The sequence below is a fragment of the Schistocerca piceifrons genome, chromosome 4, assembly GCF_021461385.2.
Source record: "Schistocerca piceifrons isolate TAMUIC-IGC-003096 chromosome 4, iqSchPice1.1, whole genome shotgun sequence".
NCBI lineage: Eukaryota > Metazoa > Arthropoda > Insecta > Orthoptera > Acrididae > Schistocerca > Schistocerca piceifrons.
Window position 1 is genome coordinate 371,770,865 of NC_060141.1, and position 26,780 is coordinate 371,797,644.

The window sequence follows — 26,780 nt, forward strand, 5'->3', positions numbered from 1 at the left end:
ATGGTCAGACTCAAAATCTCAATGAGTCGTTCAGTAATCTTATATGGACTTGCCTACCAAAAAATGTTTTTGTTGGAATGAAGACACTAAAGTGGGGGTTCAGTGATGCTCTCATTACTTTTAATGATGGCAACATTGGTAGTGTGAAAGTGCTAAGCATATGGGAATTAATCCTGGGGCAAACAGCATTAGGGAACTTGAACGGATGGACAAGGTCTGCATTGATAAAGCGGAGTATGCAGCGCAGTTGGAAACTAAGGTGTCCAGAAAGAAGAAAAGAAAAAAACTTGGAAAAGATCAAGAGGATGATACACAGTATGGTGCAGGATGCTTCTGAGTGACCTAGAATAAAAAATTAAGCGTATATTAAGTGAGTTACAGTCTTTTGAAACTTTAGAAACCATTCCTGAAAATATACATTTTCTGTTGCATTTTTCCCTAAATCTCAGAAACCACTTCTAGTAGAGTATTCAAATTTCCAGGTAGTAGTAACATATATATTCTGAGTCTGCAGAAGTAAAAGAAGAACATAATGTTATGTATAATGAAAATTATTTAGGATAACGTACAAAAAAAGCACACAAAATTTTAACCATGTAATTAATAAAATTGTATTTCCGAAAACAGTGGCTGAAATGTAATTATTGTAGTTCAGTAGACTCAGAACATACAGTTTAATGTCCTGCACAAGTTTCATGTCAATGGCTACAGGGGCTCCTGAAACACAGGAAAGCCGAGTCACGAAATTTAACATTGTCGAGATAGGGCGTTCCTCACGCCCGGGTTCCCGGGTTCGATTCCCGGCGGGGTCAGGGATTTTCTCTGCCTCGTGATGACTGGGCGTTGTGTGATGTCCTTAGGTTAGTTCGGTTTAAGTAGTTCTAAGTTCTAGGGGACTGATGACCATAGATGTTAAGTCCCATAGTGCTCAGAGCCATTTGAACCATTTGAGCCATAGGGCGATCCAACTACCCTTAAGAGCTATGGGCACTTGTTCACCTTCGATTCTGTGAGACACGTCTCTTCTGAAATTTCTTTGCTTTCCATGTTTGGAGAAGCGGTAGTACGGACCAAAATAAGAAAAAATTGTTTAGAAGTCGGGTTCTAAAGTACATGCCTTAACATATATGAGCACTTGTTCGTCTTCGCAACTCTGAAAGAAATCTTTTCTTCTAAACAAGTGTCCATAGCTCTTAAGATATACATTTTAAAGCCCATGTTTACTGGGCATTTCTGTGTTGTTTTGGTCCATACTACCTGCACCCAAAATATGGAAAGCAATGAGCTTTTAGCAGAAGAGATGTGTCTCATAATATCAAAGTTGAAGTAGTGCTCGCAATTCTTAACGTATGCATTTCAGAACGCGTCTTTACTAGATATTTTTTTCTTTTTTTCGTTCTTAGTATCACCTCCGAAAGTTTGTCGGCGGAGTTCTAGTTCACCTTGCATGCAGCGTATCTTTCATAAAGCCGTCAGGCGCCTTTTCTCTGGTGTTTCAGCAGATACTGCAATTTCGTTTCTGCATTGTGTACCTGGACTCAAACAAAAAAATAGTGCTTTTCGCGCCTTTCACGCGACTTCCAGTGCCGACGCCATCCGTCGATTTGTTTCCCATTACAAACAAAATGATTTTTGAAGAGGAATCTTACGTGTCCATTCGATAGAGTGCTCCCAGGTTACTCTAGAGCGATATTCATTTTACCAATATTTATTAACAGTAACAGTAAAACACTGCTGGACCACTGGTTATTCTTCGCCTTTTACTGTACCTGTTAATACATTTTGAGGAAACGAATGTCGCACTAGACTGATTTGGGAGTGCTCTATCAAATGGGCATGTAAAAGTCCGTTTCAAAAATCATTTTGTTTCTATCTGGAAACAAATCGACGCTTCTCGTCGACACTGGGCGTCGAATTAGAGACACGATGACCACTATTCGTCTGGGCTGAGACCAGCAACGCAATGCACAAACCAAATTTCAAATGAAACTTCCTGGCAGATTAAAAGTGTGTGCCAGACTGAGACTCGAACTCGGGACCTCCCAGTTCTGCAAGGTATGCAGGAGAGCTTCTGCGAAGTTTGGAAGGTAGGAGACGAGGTACTGGTGGAATTAAAGCTGTGAGGACGGGGCGTGAGTCGTGCTTGGGTAGCTCAGTTGATAGAGCACTTGCCCACGAAAGGCAAAGTTCCCGAGTTCGAGTCTCGGTCCAGCACACAGTTTTAATCTGCCAGGAAGTTTCATATTAGCGCACAATCCGTTGCAGAGTGAAAATTTCATTTTGCAAATTTCAGATATCTGGTGAAACACCAGAGAAAATGCACGTGACGACTCTTAGGAGAGTCACCCTGTATACACAGGATGTAATGGGTGTAAATCCAGATATTTTTATTGGTGACTGGGAACAGTGTGCTGAACAACGATACATCAGTATTTAATTCATTATAGCTATTAGGAGTAGCATGTTTCTAGGTCGGTTAGTATATCCAAGTACACATGGCAGGAGCAAGCCATTAATGCGTATTTTACCCTGGGCAGCAGGTCAAGTGTGAAAGTATGGACACGTGGAAGCAAGTCGGTTAGTCTGTACTGACAGACGCAATCCACTTAGTGGTGCAGTTAAGACCATGCATAAAACATCAGGCAGTAAACTATATGACGTCTGTGCAAAGACTGTGAGACACAGCTGAGAAACAACCAACACACTAATATGAGTACACGTTGAGGTACCACATGTGACAATATCTGAAAATATCTGCACTTATACCTATTAGACCACGTATATACACACTTGTAATACGAGGTTGAGTCAAATGAAAACCTTAAACATTTTTTTAAATCTTATTTATTATGCAGAAGTGATACAAAGCTGTATCACTTTTCAACATAATCTCCCCCAGGGTCAATGCAAGTCCTCCAGCGCTTACGAAGTTCATAAATTGCTTTAGAAAAAAATTCTTTTGGTAGTCTACGCAACCACTCATGCACCACGTGGCGTACCTCTTCATAAGAACGGAACTTCTTTCCTCCCATTGCGTCTTTGAGTGGTCCAAACATATGGAAATCGCTTGATGAATATGGTGGATGAGGAAGACACTCAAAACGCAGGTCTGTGATTGTTGCAACTGTTGTACAGGCAGTGTGGGGCCTTGCATGTTCATGTTGCAAAAGGACACCTGATGACAGTGATCCATGTCGCTTTGATTTGATTGCAGGTCGCAGATGATTTTTTAGGAAATCTGTGTATGATGCACTGGTGACAGTGGTCCCTAGCCATGTAATGCTCCAAAATGACGCCTTTTTCGTCCCTAAAGAGAGTCAGTATAACCTTCCCTGCTGATGGTTCTGCTCGAAACTCCTTTGGTTTTGATGATGAGGAATGGTGCCATTCCTTACTCGCTCTATTCGTTTCGGTTGGTGGAAGTGAACCCAGGTTTTGTCCCCAGTAACGATTCTTGCAAGGAAATCATCACCTTCTTGTTGAAAGCGCCGAAGAAGTTCTTCACAAGCATCAACACGTCGTTCTCTCATTTCAGGAGTTAGCTGCCGTGGCGCCCATCCTGCAGACACTTTGTGAAACTGGAGCACATCATGCACAGTGTGGTCTGCTGAGTCATAACTAATCTGCAAACATGCTGCAATGTCATTCAGCGTCAGTCGGCGGTTTTCAGTCACTGTGGCTTCAACTGCTGCAATGTTCTGTGGAGTCACAACTCGTTGTGCCCGACCTGGACGAGGAGCATCTTCCACTGAAGTCACACCATTTGCGAACTTCCTACTCCATTCGTAGAATTGCTGTTGTGACAAACATCCATCACCGTACTGAACCTTCATTTGTCGATGAATTTCAATAGGTTTCACACCTGTGAGGCGGCCATCTTTATGCTGATACTGCGACGGTATGTGTGCATCTGCACTATGCTGCCACCTACAGGTCATTCTGCACGCTGTTTGCAGCATGCTTACCAACTTACAGGATAAAGGCGCGAAATTTCGATTTATTTTTACAAATTTAAGGTTTTAATTTGACTCACCCTCGTATATGGATAGAGCTGAGCGTACTGTCATTGATTAGCAATCAAAGAGTTCTGGGTCACAGGTTCGATCCCATGAATAAAATTCATCAGCATGGCTATCGAAGCTTCTATTATAAGATGTCACCCTCGTTGTGCCAGCGAAATTGTCAAAGAGGACGGAGGAATGGACAGAGCTTCAGGAGAACGTGCTACTCTTAGGGTGGGAAGATGCTAAAAAACAGTCCGAAGAATCAGCAATGATGGCAGGGGATGCAGAAGGCAATGGAACCCACTGAATTAATTCACTCATTGTGTATCCAGAGGATATATAACCTGCAATTGACTAGGTGTCTTGATGGTCTTTCCACTAGCCAGCTCGCATTCGGGAGGACGACGGTTCAATCCCGCGTCCGGCCATCCTGATTTAGGTTTTCCGTGATTTCCCTAAATCGCTCCAGGCAAATGCCGGGATGGTTCCTTTCAAAGGGCACGGCCGACTTCCTTCCCCGTCCTTCCCTAATCCGATGAGACCGATGACCTCGCTGTCTGGTCTCCTTCCCCAAACCAACCAACCAACCAACCACTAGCCAGCGACTACGCATGAGTCCCCCATTCCGATCTCAGAAACGGGGCTGCTAAGAGGGAGGTGACCAATGAAAGGCTAACATACTATGACTCGTGACGTGGAGTTCGGAAGTCTGATGTGGTGGGCAAGCTGGGAAATCTGAAGAGGGAAATACAAAGCCTCATATATTGGCGGTCTGAGAGTGAAATGGAAGATAAAGATATCGAGTCAGGCGAATATAGAAGAATATCATCAGCAGCTGAATACGGTGTAACGGGAGTAGAATTCATTATGAATAGTAAGTTATGGTAGAGAGTGACTAACCGTGAACGATTCTATGATAAGATTCTCATCAAAGTCGACAGAAAATCAACGGCAGCAACAGCAGTTTAGGGATACATACCGTCAGAAACATAACATGAAGATGTAGAGGAAGTGTATGAAGATCTCGGAAAGGTTAAAGCACCAGACATTCAGTTCTGACTTTGTGCTTGAAAATAGAGGCGGGAATTAACAAAAATCAAGAGGTTCAAATGGCTCTGAGCACTATGGGACTTAACTTCTGAGGTCATCAGTCCCCATAGAACCACACACATCCATGCCCGAGGCAGGATTCGAACCTGCGACCGTAGCGGTCGCGCGGTTCCAGACTGTAGCGCCTAGAACCACTCGGCCACCCAGACCTGATATGATTTTCCGATCTAGAAAAAGAGTTCGAGAATGTGAAATGGTATAAGAGGCTCGAAATTTTCAGAAAAACATGAGTAAACTATAGCGAATGACGAGTAATCTACAATAAGTACAAGAAACAATGGGAAATAATAATGGAAGAACAAGAACACAGTGCTTGGATTATGAATGATGTGAAGTAAGGATGCAGTCTTTCACCCCTATTGTTCAATCTATAGATCGAAGGTGCAATGACTGAAATAAAAGAAAGGCTCAAGAGCGGGACAAAATTAAGGGTGAAACGGTATCGATAAGGTATCGATGATAAGACTCCAGTAACTCTGTCATCCTCTGTGAAAGTGAGAAAGATTGCAGGATCTTGGAATGAACAATCAAATAAGTACAGAATTATGAGGTCCCTTCAAAAGGAAACGAGCCGGAGTCTGGAATGCGAAAACTGGTGATAGGAGGATACTGCTGTGGCGTGTGTAACGAGGTGTGGTTCCGACCATAGCGTGGAAGTTCACAGCCCGTCGCTAGAGGGCACGCTTGCACGTCACGTGACTATACAGAGCTAGCAGCAGCATGCATCAATCGTCCAATGCTGCCAGTCGCATTGCAAACAGTGACATGGAGGCGTCAAAAGAAAAGCAAAGAGGTGTTGCTCGTTTTCTGACAGCGGAAGGAGTAGGAGGAATGGACATTCATTGACGAATGTCACAAGTGTACGGTGAACACTGCATGACCCTTGCAGGGGTCAAGGCGTGTCACAAGCGCTTCAAGGAAGGACGGGTGTCGTTAGCCGATGATGCACGGTCTGGAGCACCACATGCATTTCCAATTATATCGTCCAGCTGGTGGATGCACTCATCATCCAGGACCGCCGAGTGACAGTGAAAGCTAAAGTCCCCTTAAAAAGGCTCTGAGAGGCAAACGATTCACCTCGAACGACGACGTCCAGCCGTACGTGCGGAACTGGTTAACATCGCAGCACCAGGAATTTTATGAGACAGCCATTTACCGCCTTGTGTCACAATGAGCCAAGTATCTCAACAGCAAGGGTCAATACTTCTAACATACAGGTTTCTGTAATTATGCTTCCGGCTCGTTTCTTTTTGAACACCCCTTACAGACTGAGAGGAAGACGAAAGTAACGAGGAATAACAGAAATGATATTAGTGATAAGCTCAACATCAGTAGTGAGAATCATAAAGTAAACGGAGTAACCTTGAAAGCAAAACTGTACATGAAGGGCAAAGCAGGGATGGCGTAAGAAGTAGACTGATAAAGGCAAAGGAGGATTTTCTGGCCAAGAGAAGTGTACTAATATTAAACATAGGACCACCTAAGAGGAAGAAATTTCGGATGATGTACATTTGGACAACAGCATCGTGTGGTAAAGAATTCTGGAGCGCCTTGCCACGGTTCGCGCGGCTCCCCCCACCGGAAGTTCGAGTCCTCCCCCGGGCATGGGTGTGTGTGTGTTGTCCTTAGCGTAAGTTACACTCCTGGAAATTGAAATAAGAACACCGTGAATTTATTGTCCCAGGAAGGGGAAACTTTATTGACACATTCCTGGGGTCAGATACATCACATGATCACACTGACAGAACCACAGGCACATAGACACAGGCAACAGAGCATGCACAATGTCGGCACTAGTACAGTGTATATCCACCTTTCGCAGCAATGCAGGCTGCTATTCTCCCATGGAGACGACCGTAGAGATGCTGGTTGTAGTCCTGTGGAACGGCTTGCCATGCCATTTCCATTTCGTGCTGGACGTGCAGACCGCGTGAGACGACGCTTCATCCAGTCCCAAACATGCTCAATGGGGGACAGATCCGGAGATCTTGCTGGCCAGGGTAGTTGACTTACACCTCCTAGAGCACGTTGGGTGGCACGGGATACATGCGGACGTGCATTGTCCTGTTGGAACAGCAAGTTCCCTTGCCGGTCTAGGAATGGTAGAACGATGGAATCGATGATGGTTTGGATGTACTGTGCACTATTCAGTGTCCCCTCGACGATCACCAGTGGTGTTCGGCCAGTGTAGGAGATCGCTCCCCACACCATGATGCCGGGTGTTGGCCCTGTGTGCCTCGGTCGTATGCAGTCCTGATTGTGGCGCTCACCTGCACGGCGCCAAACACGCATACGATCATCATTGGCACCAAGGCAGAAGCGACTCTCATCGCTGAAGACGACACGTCTCCATTCGTCCCTCCATTCACGCCTGTCGCGACACCACTGGAGGCGGGCTGCACGATGTTGGGGCGTGAGCGGAAGACGGCCTAACGGTGTGCGGGACCGTAGCCCAGCTTCATGGAGACGGTTGCGAATGGTCCTCGCCGATACCCCAGGAGCAACAGTGTCCCTAATTTGCTGGGAAGTGGCGGTGCGGTCCCCTACGGCACTGCGTAGGATCCTACGGTCTTGGCGTGCATCCGTGCGTCGCCGCGGTCCGGTCCCAGGTCGACGGTCACGTGCACCTTCCGCCGACCACTGGCGACAACATCGATGTACTGTGGAGACCTCACGCCCCACGCGCTGAGCAATTCGGCGGTACGTCCACCCGGCCTCCCACATGCCCACTATACGCCCTCGCTCAAAGTCCGTCAACTGCACACACGGTTCACGTCCACGCTGTCGCGGCATGCTACCAGTGTTAAAGACTGCGATGGAGCTCCGTATGCCACGGCAAACTGGCTGACACTGACGGCGGCGGTGCACAAATGGTGCGCAGCTAGCGCCATTCGACGGCCAACACCGCGGTTCCTGGTGTGTCCGCTGTGCCGTGCGTGTGATCATTGCTTGTACAGCCCTCTCGCAGTGTCCGGAGCAAGTATGGTGGGTCTGACACACCGGTGTCAATGTGTTCTTTTTTCCATTTCCAGGAGTGTAGTTTGTTAGATTAAGTAGTGTGTAAGAATAGGGACCGATGACCTCAGCAGTTAGGTCAGATAGGAACTTACCACTAATTTCCAAATTTTCCAACAACTCCGGACTGCGGAAAAACCGGAAAAAAGTGAAACGAGGAGTTTGAGGTGTAGTTTAGCAGAAGGATATTGAAAATTAGGTGGACTGGAAAGGTAACGAATGAGGAGGTCATCCACAGAAACGGGGAAGAAAGGAGCATGTGGAGAAAACTGTCAAGAAGAAGGAACAGGATGACAGGACATGTGTTACATCAGAGAATAACTTAGCATGGGAGCTGTAGGCGGAACAAACTGTAGAGGAAGACAGAGATTGGAATACATCCAACAAACTACTGAGGACGGAGGGTGTAAGTGCTACTCTAAGAGGAAGATACTGGCACAGGAATGCATGGTGGGCCGCATCAAACCACTCAGAAGCCTTATAACTAAAAATAAACTGGATGAGCAGGAAATCGGTCTTCCACAGATTTAAGCAAGCATCGACAAGCGGAATTCCAGGAAAGTGACCACACTAAATTTTTTACGGCTGACTCACACGCACAGAGTCACATATTAAAACATATAAGGATGTTGAGTTCCACTTGGTCGCGTTTTAATGTATTCACTTGTAACTTCAAGTCAGCAACATTGTGCGACATGCAGAGATTGACAAACTGGTGCCTACAAAACTCGTCACTCCGGCGACTGGTGACCCTGGGAAGGAATTCCAGTTTTGAAGTTCACCGAATGTGAAACGTTCCAATGGCACGTTGGTGACGAAAACCAGGAGGAAAGTTGAAATGTTGTATTGTAGCGGCCTTCAGTCCAAAGATTGGTTTGATGCAACTTTCCACACTTTCCTGAGCAACATACATGAATTAGAATCATGCTCTCCGTCACCAGTTTGTATCACCCTAGAGTTCCTTTCACTATCAGATTAACTGTTCCATGGTGCCTCAGGATGTGTCCTATCAATACATCCCTCATTTAGTCAAATTATGACACAAAGACCTTTTGTCCAGTTTCAACTCCTTACGTCCTCCGCCCCATAACTGCAGTGTGCGTTCTCTACAAATTATAGACAGCGTTTCACTGACTGCATTTTATGCCTGAATACTTCAGAAGTTCAAACGGTGTATCGCAGTGAACACTGACTACAGGTTTCTTGTAAATTTAAAAGTGCTATAAATATGGGTTTCCCTTCCTTTAACCCATGGGTGGGCAACCGGCGGCCAGCGGGCTGGATACGACCTACGATTGGTTTCAAACCGGCATGCGGAAAACGTTCATAGGAGAGAGGCAGAGAGAGACCATTGTATTCCACCCGGAACATTGAGACGTGGGTCTTAGGGAAGGCAGGAAAGGTGTGGACGGGGCCAAATCAGTTACCGTTGGTTTCACAGAAGGCTGAAGGCCACAAACAATGTTACACACAATCAACGGCTGAAGGTCTAATTAAGAAGGTTAAAAATTATTCGTCGGCTGAAGGCCAGAAGCAATTTCAAAAAAACACAACGGCTGATGGCCTGAATTACCAATAAGGTGGACAGTTACACTTTAAAAATACTGAAACCCAATAATCTTAATAACTTGTAACAGGCTATCGTGATGGCTGAAGGCCTCACTAAAACAGGATTGAAAATTATTTGTCGGCTGAAGGCCACAAACAGTGTTACAAACAATTAACAGCTGAAGGCCGGAATTACAAGTGGGGAAGGGAATGACACGTTAAAACATTAGGGTAAATTTTAAACAATTATGACAACTTGTCCAAATAAGACGGAGTTATCCACAGACAGTGCTCCCTGGATCGACCTGAGGAAGCTGACTACAGCTCTGTAAGCGGTGAAACAGGCAGCCAAGAGTTGTACTCACGTAACAGTATGGCAACTAGGGGCAGCTTAAGTGCCGACCGACCGACTAACCAGGCTCAGCGACCCTAGGGGCAACAACCCGCCGACCAAAGGCTAGTCGAGGTTGCATTAGCAGTTAATCTTCACTCAAATGTCCAGGGTTCGGTCTGCAACCAGTTCGTCACTCTCGCAGCTATCCCTCCTCGATCCGGCAGTCTCAGCACGCCGCCAGCGTCCCCGGCTTGCCCTCGCGCTGCACACACCTGCTCGCTGCTGCGCCCCTACCGAACTGATGTCCGCTCGCAACCTCTCACCAAATCCAGAACGCAAACAGCATTAAAATAACTGTTCATTCAAAACCACAAGATAACACGGATCAGGGTAAACAATTCCACCAACAACTCACAATACTAAAGCAGTCACTGTGAAACAACACGGACGAATAATAAGTCAGCACAAACACAGAGAAGCCAAAAGCGGTCGGAGAACCAAATGTACGTCGTCCGCTACGATGACCGACCGAACGACCAACCAACGTCGTCCGCACTCAAGTCAGGCACGGGAAAACTCCCAGTATAATTGTCGGCTGCCATCTTATTGCTATGAGGTCACTTCCACGGGCAGACACACACACACACACACACACACACACACACACACACACAAGTGAAAGTTTCACTACTCGAATATCACGATCCATTCCACTAAAACTCGCTGAATCGGGTCCTTGACGTGGTCGTGCACTCTCGCGACCACATCCTTCCGTCGAACAGTGCATGTGTGTGTCGCCAGCGGTCGGAAGAGTAGTGGCTGACCGGACCTCACTGCTGCTCCGTCCCAACCTCTCTTCGACACACCACGACCCGGAAATACTAGAGGCAGTTGCAAAGATGGTACTAGAGCACGCGCTATCGATAAGGGCTGCTGCTGCCACACATGTACAGACAAGGCGAGCAAACGTAGTGATGCCAGCGAACACAGTAAAAAACGTAAACTCCACTATCGCTATTACAAGATGTCAAGCTATGAACGGCATCAAACGCGAGCCGCACACGGCTCAAACATAATTTCGGATATTGCCATATTTACATTGATAAATAATTCTAGTTCATTATGGACGTATTAGAAAATTGCAACTGTTGAAACTGAAAGTAATTTATAATGAATTAGTGCAACCAGTTGTTTTTATAGGCTTTTATTTTTCAGTGGTGTTTCAAGATGCCTGGCATCCTAACTTAAATTGCTAGCATTTATTTAAGTGACATAGACCTTGTTTCTGTGCTAAGGGCGTTGCAGAATTCTGCGACGGAATTTTTTAAAACGGCTGTCGCAAAACGTCTTAAGTAAAAGTACAATGTTCATGCCAGCCGGAGTGGCCTAGCGGCTCTAGGCGCTTCAGTCTGGAACCGCGCGACCTCTACGGTCTCAGGTTCGAATCCTGCCTCGGGCATTGATGTGTGTGATGTCCTTAGGTTAGTTAGGTTTAAGTAGTTCTAAGTTCTAGGGGACTGATGACCTCAGAAGTTAAGTCCCATAGTGCTCAGAGCCATTTGAACTATTTGAACAATGTTCACGACGCGTAACTGAATGTAAACATCTGAAGAAGGAGTTAACTGCAATTAATGTGTTCTCAAAAACGAGTGTTTTGAGGCACAATTTGTTGGCATCTCGTTTTTGGAAGTGAGAGGCATTCATATCAGAGCGTTAACCCATAAACTTTAGCGTCACCGACCTATACTTTAGACTTCACGCGCTAGGAGTGTTCTTGTTGGGTCATGTGATGAGGCGAACCACCACCTCAAGCAAGAATGCGAAGCAGAGCCGTGGGTCACCAAAGGTTGCCCATGCCTGCTTTAACCTATCTTTTAAGATACTACTGCTTAGCAACTCTGAGGGGTAGTCAAATGAAAACCGAACACATGTCACAACGAAACCATGGAATGGTTCCGATTAAGAATAATCACTCCCATTGAGAGTCAGTTCCTGTTCTGTAGAACGCAGCCGGGCGCTGACGAATCCAGAACCATAAGCATGCTTTACTTCCTCGTCCGACTGAAAGCCACGTCTGCGCATGTCTTTCTTCAGGTCTCCAAAGGTGTGAAGATGACACGGTGAAAGGCCCGGACAGTATGGAGGACGTTGCAATGTTTCCCAACCAAATCGCTGAAGCGTAGCCTTCGTCCGATTGGCAGTAGGAGGGCGGGCGTTATCGTGTAACAGGATGAATCCGTTCGACAGCATTCCGACAGTCTGAGGGCAAACTGTAAAGCTAACAGTGGAAACATCCCACATCTCTCCCGACAAAGAAAAGCAAAGCTATTCATAGAGGTTCTGGCAAGGTCGTGGTGACCTCCTCCGACTGCGATGGCGCTCTGTTTGTTGAGTTTCTCGAGCGGTGAACAACAATCAGTGCGCAACGCTACGAAGACACTTCACAGAAACTGCGACGCGCCATGAGTTAAAACACCCAGGCGTGCTGTCGGGCGGAGTCATCCCGTTGCACTACAACGCCCGCCCCCACACTCCAATCGGACGAAGGCTGTGCTTAAGCGATTTGGTTCGGAAACACTGCACCGTCCACCATACAGCCAGAACCTTCCACCGTGTGATCTTCACGTCTTTCGTGACCTGAGGAAAGACAAGCGTAGATGTCGGTCTCAGTCAGAAGAGGAAGCGCAAGAGTGTGTGCGGTTGTAGATCCATCAGCGGCCGACCGCGTTGTACAACTGAAGTCTTAACATGAGTGGTGTTTACTTTTGAAGGGAACCATTCCATGGTCCCGTTGTGATGCGTTATGGTTTTCATTTGATTGACCTTTATACATATCTCCAGAACCCAAACAGACCTTACTTCAGGTCAGCGTCTTCCGTGCTGGTTAACTGCAAGTTAAAATCTAATTTTTACACCAACTTAAGAGGGCTTAACTACCGTTTATTACGACATAAGTAGAGTTTTCTTTTGAAGTTTTGAAGATTTCCGAAGTGACTCGGTGGTTTGAGATTGTATGAACTGGATTCAGATAGTCATCATCCAGCCTGATTTATGATTGCAGTTGTTTTCTTAAAACCATTTTAGATTATTTCCAGAATCGTTCCTTGGAAAAATCCACGATGAGTTTCCATAGATGATGACCGTAACGATGATTATGATCAGGAATATTTTGGCGTCCAAGAAATGGAAAGGAAACTCCATGGGGAAAGAGAGAGGAAGGAAAAAAGGACTATATATATATATATATATATATATATATATATATATATATATATATACAGGGTGAGTCACCTAACATTACCGCTGGATATATTTCATAAACGACATCAAATACAGACGAATTGATTCCCCAGACCGAACGTGAGGAGAGGGGCTAGTGTAATTGGTTAATACAAACCATAAAAAAAATGCACGGAAGTATGTTTTTTAATACAAACCTACGTTTTTTGTAAAATGGAACCCCGTTAGTTTTGTTAGCACATCTGAACATATAAACAAATATGTAATCAGTGCCGTCTGTTGCATCGTAAAATGTTAATTACATCCGGAGATATTGTAACCTAAAGATGACGCTTGAGTACCACTCCTCCGCTGTTCGATCGTGTGTATTGAAGAGCACCGAATTACGTAGGGATCCAACGGGAACGGTGATGGACCTTAGGTACAGAAGAGACTGGAACAGCACATTACGTCCACATGCTAACACCTTTTTATTGGTCTTTTTCACTGACGCACATGTACATTACCATAAGGGGTGAGGTACACGTACACACGTGGTTTCCGTTTTCAATTACGGAGTGGAATAGAGTGTGTCCCGACACGTCAGGCCAATAGATGTTCAATGTGGTGGCCATCATTTGCTGCACACAATTGCAATCTCTGGCGTAATGAATGTCGTACACGCCGCAGTACATCTGGTATAATGTCGCCGCAGGCTGCCACAATACGTTGTTTCATATCCTCTGGGGTTGTAGGCACATCACGGTACACATTCTCCTTTAACGTACCCCACAGAAAGAAGTCCAGAGGTGTAAGATCAGGAGAACGGGCTGGCCAATTTATGCGTCCTCCACGTCCTATGAAACACCCGTCGAACATCCTGTCAAGGGTCAGCCTAGTGTTAATTGCGGAATGTGCAGGTGCACCATCATGCTGATACCACATACGTCGACGCGTTTCCAGTGGGACATTTTCGAGCAACGTTGGCAGATCATTCTGTAGAAACGCGATGTATGTTGCAGCTGTTTGGGCCCCTGCAATGAAGTGAGGACCAATGAGGTGGTCGCCAATGATTTCGCACCATACATTTACAGTCCACGGTCGCTGTCGCTCTACCTGTCTGAGCCAGCGAGGATTGTCCACGGACCAGTAATGCATGTTCCGTAGATTCACTGCCCCGTGGTTTGTGAAACCCGCTTCATCGGTAAACAGGTAGAACTGCAACGCATTCTCTGTTAATGCCCATTGACAGAATTGCACTCGAAATTAAAGTCATCACCATGTAATTGCTGATGTAGCGACACATGAAACGGGTGAAAGCGGTGACGATGCAGTATGCACATGACACTACATTGGCTCAGTCCACCGGCTCTCGCAATGTCCCGTGTACTCATGTGTGGGTTCATGGCAACAGCAGCTAACACACCAACTGCACCCGCTTCTCCTGTGACGGGCCTGTTACGGACCCGTTTGCGTGCTACGACCATACCTGTTGCATACAGTTGGCGGTAGATGTTTTGCAATGTGCGGCACGTTGGATGCTCTCTGTTCGGGTACCGTTCTGCATACACCCTGCAAGCTTCAGCTGCATTTCGTCGACACTCGCCATAGATGAGTATCATCTCCGCCTTTTCAGAGTTCGTATACACCATGGTCACAGTTCCTACAACACTACACTATCACAGACGGCTGGTAACACGGTGTACTACAGTTGGTCTGCGTGCGGAGACGAATGCAGAATAACAATATCAGCAAGCGCTACATGCGGACACTGCGACAGCTAGACCAAACCACAACAGTGCACTACAGCCACACTCGTAAACACGGTGTCTTCGTAAACATGTCCCTGCAGATGCTGCTCGCCGACCGTGGCCCGTGTTTGTTACAACACGCAACTGAACGTCGGAGGTTTCAAGCGTCAACTTTAGGTTACAATATCTCCGGATGTAATTAACATTTTACAATGCAACAAACGGCACTGATTACGTATTTGTTTATATGTTCAGATGTGCTAACAAAACTAACGTGGTTCCATTTAAAAAAAGGTGGGTTTGTCTTAAAAAACATACTTCCGTGCATTTTTTTATGGTTTATATTAAACAATTACACTAGCCCCTCTCCTCACGTTCGATCTGTGGAATCGGTTCGTCAGTATTTGATGTGGTTTACGAAATATATCCAGCGGTAACGTTAGGTGACTCATCCTATATATATATATATATATATATATATATATATATATATATATATATATATAGATAAGGCTTACCGGCCATTTGACCATCTTCTTCTGTGCGGATGCACAAACAGTGCCCAAACTCTCACGGGAATCGGAGGTTTACCACGAGTAATGAGTATGGTGGGCCGGGGCACTATGGATAGAGTGCGGGACAATAAGTTGCTAATGTGGGTCTGACGGGAGGCGTGCTATAGATAAGTCCCTGCAGTCGCACTATCCTCTGTCCTCGGTCTCTGAGATGGACCCATACGATCATCTCTCTCACGTCACACGAAAAGCCGGCACGGTAGCTCAGCGTGTTCGGTCAGAGAGCTGGTTGGCCTCTGTAATAAGAAAAACTGATTGGATGGATCAACAAACGAACTTGAACGGATGTCCTGTGACGTCCGCAACGACCAAACACAAGAAAAAGAAATATGAATAGAGCTTCTGCCATGTAACCAGGAGATCCCGGGTTCTAGTCCCGGTCGGGGCACACATTTTCAACTGTCCCCGTTGACTTGTATCAACGCCTGTATGCAGCTAAGGGTATTCATTTCATTGTAATTTCAAATAATAACTTACAGCGGCATACGGCACTGCGGAAATGCAGCGGCGAGAGTTGAAAGTGTGTGCCGGACCGGTACTCGAATCCGACGGCTCCGCTTCTCCAGAATAGTTGCCTCGGCCATCAGGATACGCCGTCCGTCAAATCGAAATTCCCAACTTCCCGCTCGCACTCTCTAGTCACATATTTCTGATTCCTGCTGTTCGAACGTTGGTTGTGCATCCGCACTGAAACATTTTCGTCGAACAATCGTGGTACTCATAAAATTATAGAAGTGAGTCCGACAGAACAGACACCCTCCTGTAATTATGCCATCAGGATCATAGTGATGATGATGATGATGATGTCGATAACGACGGTGAAGAGGAAAACGAAGACGACAAAGCTAGCGGGGTTCAAAAAGAAAGACTCACGTAATAAACTATGAGGGCGGTGAGCGGCAACCAGCCGAGAGTGGAGACGTCCGTGTCGGTGGCGTTCTGGAGGTAGAAGTAGGCGCCCACGCCGGCCATGGAGGCGGCGCAGCCGGCGAAGGAGGCGACGAGCAGCGGCCGGCGGCCCAGGCGGTCGACGACGAGCGAGGCGGCCATGTTGACGACGATCTGCACGACGGCCAGCAGCATCACCGACACGTTGGGGTCGATGCCGGCGTCGACGCTGTCGAAGATGGCGTTGGCGTACGAGGAGACGCTGACCATACCGCTGGCGACCTGGAAGAAGAACAACCCGCCGGCGACGAGCAGCCCGCGCAGATGGCGCGCGCGTCTCAGTAGTTCGCGCAGCTCCGCCAGGGGGTTCCGGCGCTGACGCAGCTGCTCCGATACGGCGCGCTCCATCGACTCCAGCTCCTCCTGCACCGCGCAGACAACGGTTACTGTCCTCTCCCCCACTCTCTCCCGCATCGCTGCGAATCATACACTGACAAGCCAAATTACACTACTGGACATTAAAATTGCTACACCACGAAGATGACGTGCTACAGACGCGAAATTTAAACGAAAGGAAGAAGATGCTGTGATATGCAAATGATTAGCTTTTCAGAGCATTCACACAAGGTTGGCACCGGTGGCGACACGTACAACGTGCTAACATGAGGAAAGTTTCCAACCGATTTCTCATACACAAATAGCAGTTGACCGGCGTTACCTGGTGAAACGTTGTTGTGATGCCTCGTGTAAGGAGGAGAAATGCGTACCATCACGTTTCCGACTTTGATAAAGGTCGAATTGTAGCATATCGCGATTGCGGTTTATCGTATCGCGACATTACTGATCGCGTTGGTCGAGATCCAATGACTGTTATCAGAATATGGTTCAGTGGGTTCAGGAGGGTAATACGGGACGCCGTGCTGAATCCCAACGGGCTCGTATCACTAGCAGTCGAGATGACAGGTGTCTTATCCGCATGACTGTAACGGATCGTGCAGCCACGTCTCGATCCCTGTCAACAGATGGGGACGTTTGCAAGACAACAACCATCTGCAGCAACAGTTCGACGACGTTTGCAGCAGCATGGACTATCAGCTCAGAGACCATGGCTGCGGTTACCCTTGACACTGCATCACAGAAAGTAGCGACTGCGATGGTGAACTCAACGACGAACCTGGGTCACGAATGGCAAAACGTCATTTTTCCGGATGAATCCAGGTTCTGTTTACAGCATCATGATGGTCTCATCCGTGTTTCGCGACATCGCGGTGGACACACATGGATGCGTGTATTTGTCATCGCCATACTGCCGTATCACCTGGCGTGATGGTATGGGGTGCATTGGTTACACGTCTCTGGCACCTCTTCGTCGCATTGACGGCACTTTGAACAGTGGACGCTACATTTCAGATGTGTTACGACCCGTGGCTCCACCCTTCATTCGATCCCTGAGAAACCCTACATTTCAGCAGGATAATGCAGGACCGCATGTTGCAGGTCCTGTACGGGCCTTTCTGAATAAAGAAAATGTTCTACTGCTGCCCTGGCCAGCACATTCTCTATATCTCTTACCAACTGATAACGTCTGGTCAATGGTGGCCGAGCAACTGGCTCGTCACGATACGCCAGTCACTACTCTTGATAAACTGTGGTAACGTGTTGAAGGTGCATGGGCAGCTGTACCGGTACACGCCATCCAAGCTCTGTTTGACTCAATGCCCAGGCGTATCAAGGCCGTTATTACGGCCAGAGATGGTTGTTCTGGGTACTGATTTCTCAGGATCTATGCACCCAAATTGCGTGAAAATGTAATCACATGTTAGTTGTAGTATAATATATTTGTCCAATGAATGCCTGTTTATCAACTGCATTTCTTCTTTGTGTAGTAATTTTAATGGCCAGTAGTGTGTTAGTCAGGGTCTGTGAATGAATATCTCTAAAACGGAGAAGCTGGTCTAATGTTCACGTGCTACTCTCGTGAGCACGTACGGAAAGAGGTAGAAGGACACTGAAAGTATCAATAGGCGCTAAATGGTTGGATGTCCACGACTCTTCACAGAACGTGGGGTTTGGAGGCTTGTCTGCTCTATAAAGTAGGATGGAAGTGGCATCTCTGTCGATAAAGCGCAATACTGGTGCACGCACAAGTGTTTGTCAGCACACCACTCATCGTACATGTTGAACATGGAGCTCCCCAGCAGACCACCCCTACGTGTTCGCATGTTGACTCAACGGCGCCGTCAATTACGACTGCAGTGGGCACGAGACCATCGTCGATCGGCTCTTCGGGTGAATCACATTTTTGCTGCTCTAGGTCGATGGTGGTCTCCACGAAGGGTGGATCGAAAAGTGCAGCGCGCCACGGACGAAGGCTGGCGGGAGCAGTATTATGCTACGGGAGACATTCTCCTGCTCTTGCGTGGGACCTGTGGTAGTAATCGAAGACACGCTGACAGCTACAAAAAGCACCTGCATCTGTTCATACTTGTCATCTTTCAGCTGTATTATTGTCCGTGCCTCGGAGCCAGTATCGTGCTACGGTGGCTTGAGGAGCATAACAGTGAACTCACGTTGGTGTCTCGGCGACCAAATTCGCCTGATGTAATCCTATGGCACCCAGCTGGGTCGCCATCACCGTGTAAGCAAATCAGCGACCCGTTGTTCACACGAATTACATGACCTGTGTGTAGACATCTAAGCCACACAGCTCCACAAACCTACCAACTCTCGGATTCCTGATACGCAGAATCAGTTATATATATTCCATTTCAAAGCCGGACAAACAGGCGATTAAGTTGGTGCGCTGTTTTGGCTCATCAGTGTATTTCAAATATATTCTCTTTAACTTGTGTCATAACTATCTTAGTAGGAAGAACACAGCATGTAACCTTGGATGGTGAGTCATCGACAGATGTAGGGGAGACAGTGGCACATCGCGCGTGGGAGCACAAAGGCCAGTCGGTTTCGTTCCGCTGAAGTTCCTTCCGAAAACGCCCCGACACAAGAAGTTGGTGGCAGCAATATCTTCGTTTTTCCACAAACGCATCAATGAAGTTAGTTTCTCGAGCGAGGAAGTGAACGCATCCAAGGGATGCACACGAAGTCTTGAATATGCTGTAGTGTGAGCAAAATAATAAATATTTTTTACGTGCCCATACAGCCATTAATTCAGTGAAATACCCCCTTGAAAAGAAAGGGAGTTTAATATTTCTGAATGCTAAAACCGTTCTAAACCCAAGATCACGTAAACATTTCTTTATTTAAAACTACAGGTTTCGACTGACTTTCCTGTTATCTTCAGGTCTTAAAACATCTTTCTTTTTAATAAAACGTGTCCATTTTAAGTTGGACCTCGCACCAAGTTGTCCTGTGTATAAAAACAGCACAATATAAATGGTTTGTCATAACTAAAATATTTAAAAACGTAAAGCATCTTACTGAAATGGCCATGTTCGTATATACACCGCTCATATGACGTGACGTACAATTTAAAATGAACACGTTCAGAACCAAAAGATGACAGTAAAGTCTGTAGAAAATAGTTATTTTAAATAGAGAAATGTTTATGCTATCTTGGCTTTAGAAGTTCCTTATGAAGGAAGACAGTCCTCTCCTACTGTCTTCTCAAAATGAGAAAATTCATAAAAAAAATCTTCCACATGTGGTCAACAATGCGTCTACAGCCTGTACTCGTACATTCATTATGTATACTCCCGTACAGGTGAGACATTTTACTTGAAAGTCGCTTGCCCGATGTCGGCTGATAACTACGATATTGCAGTGCCTGTGTTATTCTGAATTTCGAAACAAAGTTCCTTTGGACATGCATGTATGTCCAAAGGAACAGGCACTGTGGCGACTTCAGACCTTATGAAATACATTAAATGTATTCGCAATTGCGAATATGGAAAGCATCAGCTGTAGAATGGAATGACAACAATGACAATTTGTGCCGGACCAGGGCTCTAACCCACATATTCCGTTTATCGGCAGCGATCGCCTTAACATTTGGCTGTCCGTGCACGACACAGGGCCGACCCAAAGTTCTATATGTCTTCAACTTGTGCTCATGCATGTACATGCATACATGTCTGAAGAAACATTTCGTAGTAACGCGGAGTAACAAATGGTTCAAATGGCTCTGAGCACTATGGGACTTAACATCTGTGGTCATCAGTCCCCTAGAACTTAGAACTACTTAAACCTAACTAACCTAAGGACATCACACACATCCATGCCCGAGGCAGGATTCGAACCTGCGACCGTAGCAGTCGCGCGGTTCCGGACTGAGCGCCTAGAACCGCTAGACCACCGCGGCCGGCTGCGGAGTAACACAGGCACTACTACATCATATTTATCTGCCGACACCATGCAAGCGACATTTTAGTAAAATGTCTCACCTGTACGGAAATATACATAACGGATGTACGAGTACAGGTTGTGAACGCATGGTTGACGACATACGCAAATTTCAGTTTGACCGTGGGTCGCATACGGACAGCCTAATTCTAAGGCGACCGCTCGAGATAAGCAGGAAATCCGGGTTCGAGCACCAGTCTGGTACAGATTTTCACTGTCGTCATTCCGTTCTACAGCTGATGATTGTCCATATTCGCAACTGCGAATACATTTAATGTATTTCATAACGGCTGGGATCGCCACAGTGCCTGCACGCATCCATGTCCAAAGGAACCTTGCGTTGTAATTCAGAATAACACAGGCACTGCACAGGGACACGTCGGCCCACCGGGCCAACCTACCATCTGTATTTTTGTAAGTAAGCACACTTATTAATTTTAGTAGGTCCAGTGTAACCAAAGTCTGGATCTTATCCTCCAAGGCATTGACGAAACTGCTGTATCAAACACAATGTCGTCGTGTGACTAGGGCCTTCCGACAGGTAAACCGTTCGCCGGGTGCAAGTCTTTCTATTTGACGCCACTTCGGTGACTTGCTCGTCGATGGGGATGAAATGATGATGATTAGGGTAACACAACACCCACACCCTGCGCGGAAAAAATCTCCGACCCAGCCGGGAATCGAACCCGGGCCCTGAGGACTTACATTCTGTCGTGCTGACCACTTTTTTCTTTTCTTGTTTTTTAATCTCATTTTTGTTCGCTTTCGTTCGTTGCATCTGCTCGGGGCGGACGTCGTAAGACACCCGTTTAAGTTCGTTGTTGATCGATTAACTCAGTTTCTTTACTACAGAGGGCAGCTAACCCTCTGACCGAACACGCTTCTTTTTTTTTTTGTCGTTGTGTTCCATATTGTTCGTTGACTTTCGTTCGTGGCGGGCGTGCGATGACACTCGTTCCGTTCAGGTTGTTCGTTGATCCGTTCACTCAGTTTTTTTATTACAGAGGGTAGCTAAACCCTCTGACGGAACACGCTGAGCTAGCGTGCCGGCTGCTGAGCTACCGTGCTGGCACCCACTCAGCTACCGGGGGCGGACACCAAACACAATTACGCCCAGAGATACATTGGCTGGATTAAAGCGACGGAGTGGCCGAGCGGTTCTAGGCGCTACAGTCTGGAACCTCACGACCGCTACGGTCGCAGGTTCGAATCCTGCCTCGGGCATGGATGTGTGTGATGTCCTTAGGTTAGTTAGGTTTAATTAGTTCTAAGTTCTAGGGGACTGATGACCTCAGCAGTTGAGTCCCATAGTGCTCAGAGCCATTTGAACCATTTGATTAAAGCGACAAGCATGTCCCCGTTAAGCAGTAAACATTTTTACCGGTAGTTACTTCCTGACTTCATTCCTAACATGCAGAACTGAAGATTGCGGAATAAATGCTGAACTTCGCCATTCAAGTGCTCAAGTAAGCAGTGGTAGGCCTATGCTATCAGTAACAACACCTGTTAAGTTAAACGTCGCGTCACTTGACCACCCTTACTTCCTTATGCCTGAAGAAAAATAGCATAAAAAACACCAGCAAACAAATAGAAAAGAACTTCAGCGATATTGACGGACAGTCCAGTGAATGCTGCGTTACAAAATAAACAACAAACCTACATAGAGCAAAAGGCAAACACTTTGAAGGGACATGTAGATTTTCTGGGTAAAAACCTATTTTCTTAAAAAAAAAGTGGTCGTGTTCAAGGTAAATCACACTATGAAACTCTTCAAATAAAAGCGCAGAAAGAAATAGATGGTTCTTCGAAATGAGAAATAAGGGTACCCTGTGTTTAGGTGACTCAGACCAATTTCTCACTGCAATCCAGGTGATGAATGGACAATGCACAAATTGTAAGCGGTGGACACATGTGTTACGTTATATGAAACGAATCTTTTTTTTAAATGTTTTAACCGTGAATATCCTATCGGTTAGTCATTCGTAGATTGACGATAAAAATTTTTTCGACATACTTTTCTGTAAACCTGTTATTATAACGATGAAATTACAATTTATGACCGTACTTTTTGTCATAAAGCTCCAGGAATTCGTATTAACATCAACTGTGAGACTTGTAGTCGATATATTTTCGATAAAATAACCAGTGTCATAATAATTTAAATGATAAACTCATATGAGCCAACTTGCTCCGGATGCTGGACCAAATTGCCGCATGGATGGGGTTGGTTTTATGAATAAACAAACAGTGAGAAGCCTTGATTAGTTAGTTGTAAAAACGCTGAAATAACATACCGACGTTTCCACACTAAAAAGATCAATGGAAAAATTTAAGATACAAGCTGAAAAAATCAAGAAAAGAGAGTGGGCAAACTTGTCCCGCTCTTCCCTACAGTGTTTTTCATAAGTGGGGGAAACCGTGGCAGAACGGCGTACTTAATGTTCAACAGTCATGTGTGGTGTTAACACCAAGTGTACACTCCTGTAAATCTGCCAAGGCACAGCGCTTTTATATGCCTGTGTTAAACTTTTATGAATATTATGAATGTTCTAAATTTCGTTGGGTCAAATATGAGGAAAATGTATGTTTGATCCACTGATGTACACTGTTTTCCTCCTGTGAGGATGAAATGAAATGATCGTGGGGTATTGCTGGCTGGGAGGCCCCAACCGGGGAAGTTCGGGAGCCGGGTCAAGTCTTCTTTCATTCAATTCCCATTAAGCGACTTGTACGTTGGTGATGATGATGAAAGGATGATGAAGGCAACACAACATCCACTCCACGAGCGAAGGAAATTCCCAAGCTGGCCGGGAATCGAACCTGCACCGCCAGCCGAGCGGTTCTAGGTGCTACAGTCTGGAACCGTGCGACCGCTACGGTCGCAGGTACGAATCCTGCCTCGAGCATGGATGTGTGTGATGTCCTTAGGTTAGTTAGGTTTGAGTAGTTCTAGGGGACTGATGACCTCAGAAGTTAAGTCCAATATTGCTCAGAGCCATTTGCACCATTTTTGAACCCGCGCCCGCTGCATGGTAGGCAAACATGTTATCATTTAGTTAAGCAGGCAGACTGCTGTGAAGATAGTCGTAATAGCCGAATCTCGTAGAGAATAAACATACAATTGTACAACTGATAGCACAAATATGCCTTTTTTTTAATTATTTAACAGCTGTGGACAGTCGTTTACGAGAATCTCTAAAAAATATGCTTCAGCATTTTTGGAAATTTAACTACTAAGACGGTAAAAATAGTGGATGAAAGATTGTTTGAAAAATAAATCATTATTTAGGTACAACTAAGAATTTTTTAAATGCTACGTCTGTGAAAACTGATATTTGACTTTACGGTAAGAAATAAAAAATATGTGATTCAGTATTTTTGTAAATTCATCACCTAAGCGGGTAACATAGGGGATGAAAATTTTTATGAAAATATTTTATAACGAAAGCACTTATGAAAAAAAATCTCCAAAAATTTGTATTTGGCTTCACGGATAACAATAAAGAAACCTGTTTCAGGGTTTGTTGTTTTTAAAATCAATCTCTAAGAGGGCGAAATAGACGATGAAAGTTTTTATGAAAATATTTCCTTATATTAAAACATTTTTAAATTTAAATCTATGAAAACTGATATTTGGTAATTTGACTAAAGATGAAAGTGTATACGGAAATATGACTGAATTAACAAAGACCTCCGACACTAGCCTCCAGAATGATTTTTTGGTCAGAAGTACATGCGTAAAAGGCCATACTTCCATGACCTTAACTAGTGTGAAACGTTTAAAAGTTTAGAATCTACGCAGACCATACTGTCTACGTGAGCGAAGCAACGGACGCTAATGTGGTCTAAGGTAAATCTGTGAAGTTATCGAGTACCATAGACATAACAATGACTAAAAACTAAAGCAGTCTGTCGATAAAATTTGCGTACGGCACTAATGTAAATCAAAATCGATTGTGCCTTCCGTTTTCTATCGGATACATGCTACCGGTTTGTAACCTCAAGGGTAAAAGATTTGTGAACTGTATTTACTATGCACTATTTTTATATTTCGGTGGTCACACTTACGAAGGGATGAAGATAAAGCAAATGTTAAAAACAAATATTAGATCTACTATACTGAGGTGACAAAAGTCATGGGATACCTCCCATATCGTGTCGGACCTCCTTTTTCCCGCCATAGTACAGCAACACGACGTGTCGTGAACTCAAGTCCTTGGAAGTTCCTTGCAGAAATATTGAGTCATGTTACCTCTATAGCCGCCCATAATTGCGAAAGTTGCCGGTGCCGCATTTTGTGCAGTAACTGCCTTCTCGATTACGTCCAATAAATTTACGTTGGGATTCATGGGGGCCAAATCATTCGCTCGAATTTTCCAGAATATAACTCAGACCAATCGCGAAGTTTTGTGTCCAGGTGACAGGCGCCTTATCATCCATAAAAATTCCATCGTTGCTTGGAAACATGGTCTCCAGTTTACCGAATATGACCATTTTCAGTCAATGATGGCTTCAATTTGACCAGAGGACCCAGCCCATTCCATATAAAGACAGCCCACACCATTATGGAGCCATCACTAGTTTGCACAGTGCCTTGTTGACGACTTGGATCCATGACTGTGCAGGGTCTGCGCCACACTTGAATCCTACCATCATCTCTTACCAACAGAAATCGGCACATATTTGACCAGGCCAAGATTTTCCAGTCGATATCAACCGATATGGTCACGAGCCCACGAGTCCTTTTAGCAAAGGTACTACCATCGGTCGTCTGCTGCCCTAGCCCATTGACGCCAGATTTCGCCGTACCGTCAAAGGGATACGTTCCTCGTATTTCTGTGGTTATTTCAAGCAGTGTTGCTTGTCTGCTAGCACTGACAACTCTACCCAAACGCCGCTGCTCTCGGTCGTTAAGTGGAGGCTGTCTGAACTCTGCGTTGCCCGTGGTGAGAAGTTACGCCGTAAATTTCTTACTCTGGGCACACCCTTAACACTGTGAATCTCGGAATACTGAATTTCCTAACGATTTCCGAAATGGAATGTCCCATGCATGTAGCTACAACAGCCATTTCACATTCAAAGGCTGTCAATTCCCGTCAGACACCTTTTCACACGAATCACCTGAGTACAAATGACAGTTCCACCAATGCACTATCCATTTATACCTTGCGTATGTGACACTACCGCCATCTGTATACGTGCATATCGCTATGCCATGACCTTTGTCACTTCGGTGTATTTCTTGTGTGCAATAATCTAAGTATGGACTTTGTGTAATTGGGTGTGCCAAAACACCTGAAATGGTGAGGGGCATTGAAAAGTATTTTAATCACATAAACAATGACTGGCTCCTGTAATCCCTTTCAGAATAAGAAAAGATTCTGTCACATCTGAGTGAGACGTACCTGAATCCCATCGGGGTCGGTCTTGCCCCTCATCCTCAGAAGGGACTTAACGGCGTCCTCGCGGCGACCTCTGGAGAGAAGGTGATACGGGGTTTCGGGCATCCAACAGAAGGTGATCATGAACAGCAGCGGCAACACCACGCAGGCACCAGATATCCCCCCGTACGAGACGTAAGGCCCCAAGGCGTACATGTACAGGATGCCCATGTTTTGCACCACCTGCAACCAGCCGTGAAGCAGTTATATTGATATCCTTGATGGTCTTCACACACCATTTCCCTCTGTCCACTGTCTCGTAGAGCGGGCAGCATGAATCATTTAAATTTCTGTAAGATCGTAAGGTTTGGATAGGAGCTTCTAGAATTCACTCACAGTAAAGACTATCATTTCAGGATAGCTTAAAATGTTGCAACCTATTGGAAAATGAGAAACTTTTCATATTTTTGGGCCGCATTCGTGTAATAACGTTTTAATGATATTTCCGCATTTTGACTGAACAACTTCTTTATTACTATCATGATTTCGGCCTTGAGCCATTATCAAGGACAACGCTGACAAAAATTTTAGTACAA

The 26,780-nt window shown here is 45.6% G+C and overlaps 1 protein-coding gene across 1 annotated transcript in view; it reads right to left on the reverse strand.

Moving 5' to 3' along the window:
- Window positions 1–26,780, reverse strand: part of LOC124795851 (facilitated trehalose transporter Tret1-like) — a 54,795-nt gene that overhangs the window by 4,163 nt on the left and 23,852 nt on the right. The window contains exons 3-4 of the mRNA XM_047259932.1: window positions 26,209–26,427; window positions 16,430–16,867 (exon numbers count right to left, since the gene is read on the reverse strand). Coding sequence (XP_047115888.1) covers window positions 16,430–16,867; window positions 26,209–26,427 — 657 coding nt within the window. The remainder of the gene's footprint in view (window positions 1–16,429; window positions 16,868–26,208; window positions 26,428–26,780) is intronic.